Below are 3,050 nucleotides of genomic sequence, written 5' to 3' on the forward strand. Positions count from 1 at the left end.
CCGCGGCAGACCGGGCGCGTGCCATAGTTGGGCGTGCACTTGCCCTGCGAGTAGTCGCCCGAGAGGATCTGGACGCAGACGGTGCCGGGAAACTTGGCGCAGTCTTCGTCACTCGAACAGACGCCGTTGAAGCGGTCGAGCGTCGGAATCGGCGCGGGCGCGGGCGCAGCGGCCACGACGCTGAGGAGGCCGACGATCATCCACTGTGTCGTCTTCATGGCAAATTCGCTTGTGTTTAGGAACGACGAGGCAGCTGGAGCGGTGCATACAGACTGCCACCGACTGGCTCACTAAATTCCATGTCCTCTCGTTCGACTTCGATTGGAAGGATAGAAGCTTCCGCCCTTTCTGCGCCGCCACACTGCACACGCTCGGCGCCTCCTCACCACCGTCGTCGCTGCAGCTGGGTGGCTTCCGAGCTGGACGCTCGGCCGTTGCACGACTGGTGTCCGGCGAGGCGCTTTTGGCCTCATTGGAAGCCACGAGGTGATTCGAAGGAGAATGCCATGTGATCGCCAAAGCCAGATGCGGTGGCGCACCGGCTTGGTCTCAAAATGCTTCCACTTTCATTTCCAGAGCTATGGTTAAACCCTGGGATAAACCTAGAGCTATAGATAAATGGGAGCTATCGTGTTAGTGAAAGGAGTCTGTAGTGGGTACGTCGAGAAAGGCCATATTCCACCGGCTTAAAAGAGCACCGCGAGGACCGCCATGATGAGCGTCATGATCGCGACCGAGAGGGTCGAGGCGCCAGAGTTGAGGCGCGCCGACGCCGGGCACGTCGAGCAGTCGCGGCCGTCGGTGCCGCCGCACGTCTTGCACGTGGTGCCGGCGGCGCACTTGGGGCAAAGGCACGTGCACGTCTTGCCCGAGCGGCCGTCCGGGAAGCCGCCGCCCGAGCACGTGACGCCGGCGCAGATGTCGAGCTTGCCGCCGCAGGTTTCGCCGTTGAAGCCGTTCTTGCATTCGCACTTGCCCGTGTCCGTGTTGCACTTGTTGCCATTCTCGCACGCCTTGTCGGACGTGCACTTGTCGCAGCGAATGTTCTTGCCAATGAAGCCTTCAAAGCACGAGCACTTGTTGTCGACGCAGGCGCCGCCTTGGCCGCAGTCAACGTCGCACTCGCCAGACGGGGTCGACTTTTCGCACTTGGTGCCCGTGTACCCGGCGTAGCAGCGGCACGCGTAGACGCGCGGCAGCACGACGTCGATGGCCGAGTTGGCCTGGCACGTGCCGCGGTTGTTGCAGAGGCTCTTGGCGCCCGTGACGCAGCCTGCCGGGCGGCAGTAGGCTTCCTTGGTCAACTGGGGTTCCTGTGCGTACGCCGACTGCGAGAGACACATGTCGTAGTCGACGCACTTGTACTGGACCGTGAGCGTCGTGTTCTTGAACGGCGTCGTGAACCAGCACTTGGGGTCCGCGAGCACGAGCGTCGGGTCCGACGGGCACGGCTGGTCCTTCACAGGGATGCGGGAGACAGTGCCATCGGCGGCCGTCGAGCCCGAACCAGACGCGACCGTGCTGTCAACAATGGGCGCCGCCGTGGTCTTCTTTGGGGACGTCGGGCCCGTCGTCGGTACATCGGCCGGGGCCGTCGTGCCATCGGCGGCGGGCGCCGCGGTCGTCTTCTTGGGGGCTGTCGTCGGGTCACTGACCACAACGGTGGTGGGGTCCGCAGCGAGGAAACGGCTCGCCGCCGTCTTGCCAGGCGTCGCCGAAGGCTTGGCGCCAGAGGCAGCCGGCGTCGCATCCGGCTCCGCCGCCGCCGTCGTCGGCTTGTTCACAGGCACAATCGCATCGGTGTCGGTAGCCGGCTGCATCGCCTTGTCAACGAGCACGCACTGCGTGTTGAGGTACCCGGACGACGGGTCCTGGTACGACGGGCAGAGACCGGCCTGGCCGCCACGGCACACCGGGCGCGTACCGTAGTTGGGCGTGCACTTGCCCTGGGTGTAGTCGCCCGAGAGGATAAAGACGCAGACAGTGCCTGGGAACTTGGCGCACTCTTCGTCGTTGGAGCACACGCCGTTGAAGCGGTCGCGCGTCGGCACGGGCGCCTTGGTCGCGATCGCGCCCGACGAGAGCGAAGCTACGCTGAGGAGCGTCGCCAGGGCGAGGACCAACTTCATCTTGACTCGAGCAAATGCGGAAATGGCAGCATGGCGCCAGCGCTACCGCGTGGTGACTTCGCAGGCGTGAAATTTTGCCCACGAATCAAGGCCCATCGGCGCGGCCAGCTGGGTGTTGGGTGTAACCTCGCCCGCGTGATCGCAGCGATCTGATTGGCCAAAAAGCGTGCTGTAATCGCACGCGACGTTGCACTTTCCCAGCCACCATACAAACATCAAGTCATCGTGGGAGTGACCTAAGGCAGACGAAGCAAACCTAAGGTTGTCGCCAGATGTCACACGCCTCGCCACCGTCGTGCGAACTGGCGCTAAAGCTTGGCGGCATGGACGGCCAGCGACGCTCGACGTGCGATCCAATGTCGACTAGGGTCTGCGTGGACGTTGCAGCGACGTCGTCCACGCCGCCACGTCCCACCACGTGCAGACAGCTGTCAGTGGGCGTGTCGGCGCAGCCCAGAAGGCCTTGCAATCGTACGGTAGCTGCGCGGTGTCGGTCGACCGCGAACGTGTGGTCAAGGTTGTCATGCGTGTCTGCGCTGTTGCTGTGTGCGACCGTCTGTCCTGGTAGCGTTGAAGTGGACAACTTGTCGAGATTCCTACGCGAATTCCCGCGTTTTGGAGGTCGCTCTCGTCCGCAGCCCATTTTTTGGCTCCGTTCTGTCCCCCAGCCACAAACGCTTGCTATTGCAATGACCAGAAAGACCAGACTTGATGTCAAATGCTTGCATTTGTGCACAACCTTTACAGCAACATGGCGACGACCGTCAAAAGAGCAGCCAAAGTAACCAACGGCATCGCACTGCCCGAGGAAAGCTGCGTCGACGCCGGGCACGTCGAGCAGTCGGTGCCGTTGGTGCCGCCACAAGTTGTGCAGGTTGTGCCAGCTTGGCACTTGGGGCAATAGCACGTGCACGTTTTGCC

At 62.9% G+C, this 3,050-nt stretch overlaps 2 protein-coding genes across 2 annotated transcripts in view; both read right to left on the reverse strand.

The window, feature by feature from the left end:
- SDRG_05346 (hypothetical protein) overlaps positions 1 to 259 on the reverse strand; it is a 1,383-nt gene extending 1,124 nt beyond the window's left edge. Inside the window, exon 1 of the mRNA XM_008611059.1 lies at positions 12 to 259. Within this exon, the coding sequence (XP_008609281.1) occupies positions 12 to 218 (207 nt within the window). The 5' untranslated portion in view covers positions 219 to 259. The remainder of the gene's footprint in view (positions 1 to 11) is intronic.
- A 223-nt stretch (positions 260 to 482) lies between these two features.
- SDRG_05347 (hypothetical protein) lies at positions 483 to 2,273 on the reverse strand. Its single transcript, XM_008611060.1, has one exon. The coding sequence runs from the start codon at positions 2,127 to 2,129 to the stop codon at positions 687 to 689; it is 1,443 nt and encodes a 480-aa protein (XP_008609282.1). The 5' UTR covers positions 2,130 to 2,273; the 3' UTR covers positions 483 to 686.
- Positions 2,274 to 3,050: the final 777 nt, after the last annotated feature.

The sequence above is a fragment of the Saprolegnia diclina genome (genome assembly GCF_000281045.1).
Source record: "Saprolegnia diclina VS20 unplaced genomic scaffold supercont1.14, whole genome shotgun sequence".
NCBI lineage: Eukaryota > Oomycota > Saprolegniomycetes > Saprolegniales > Saprolegniaceae > Saprolegnia > Saprolegnia diclina.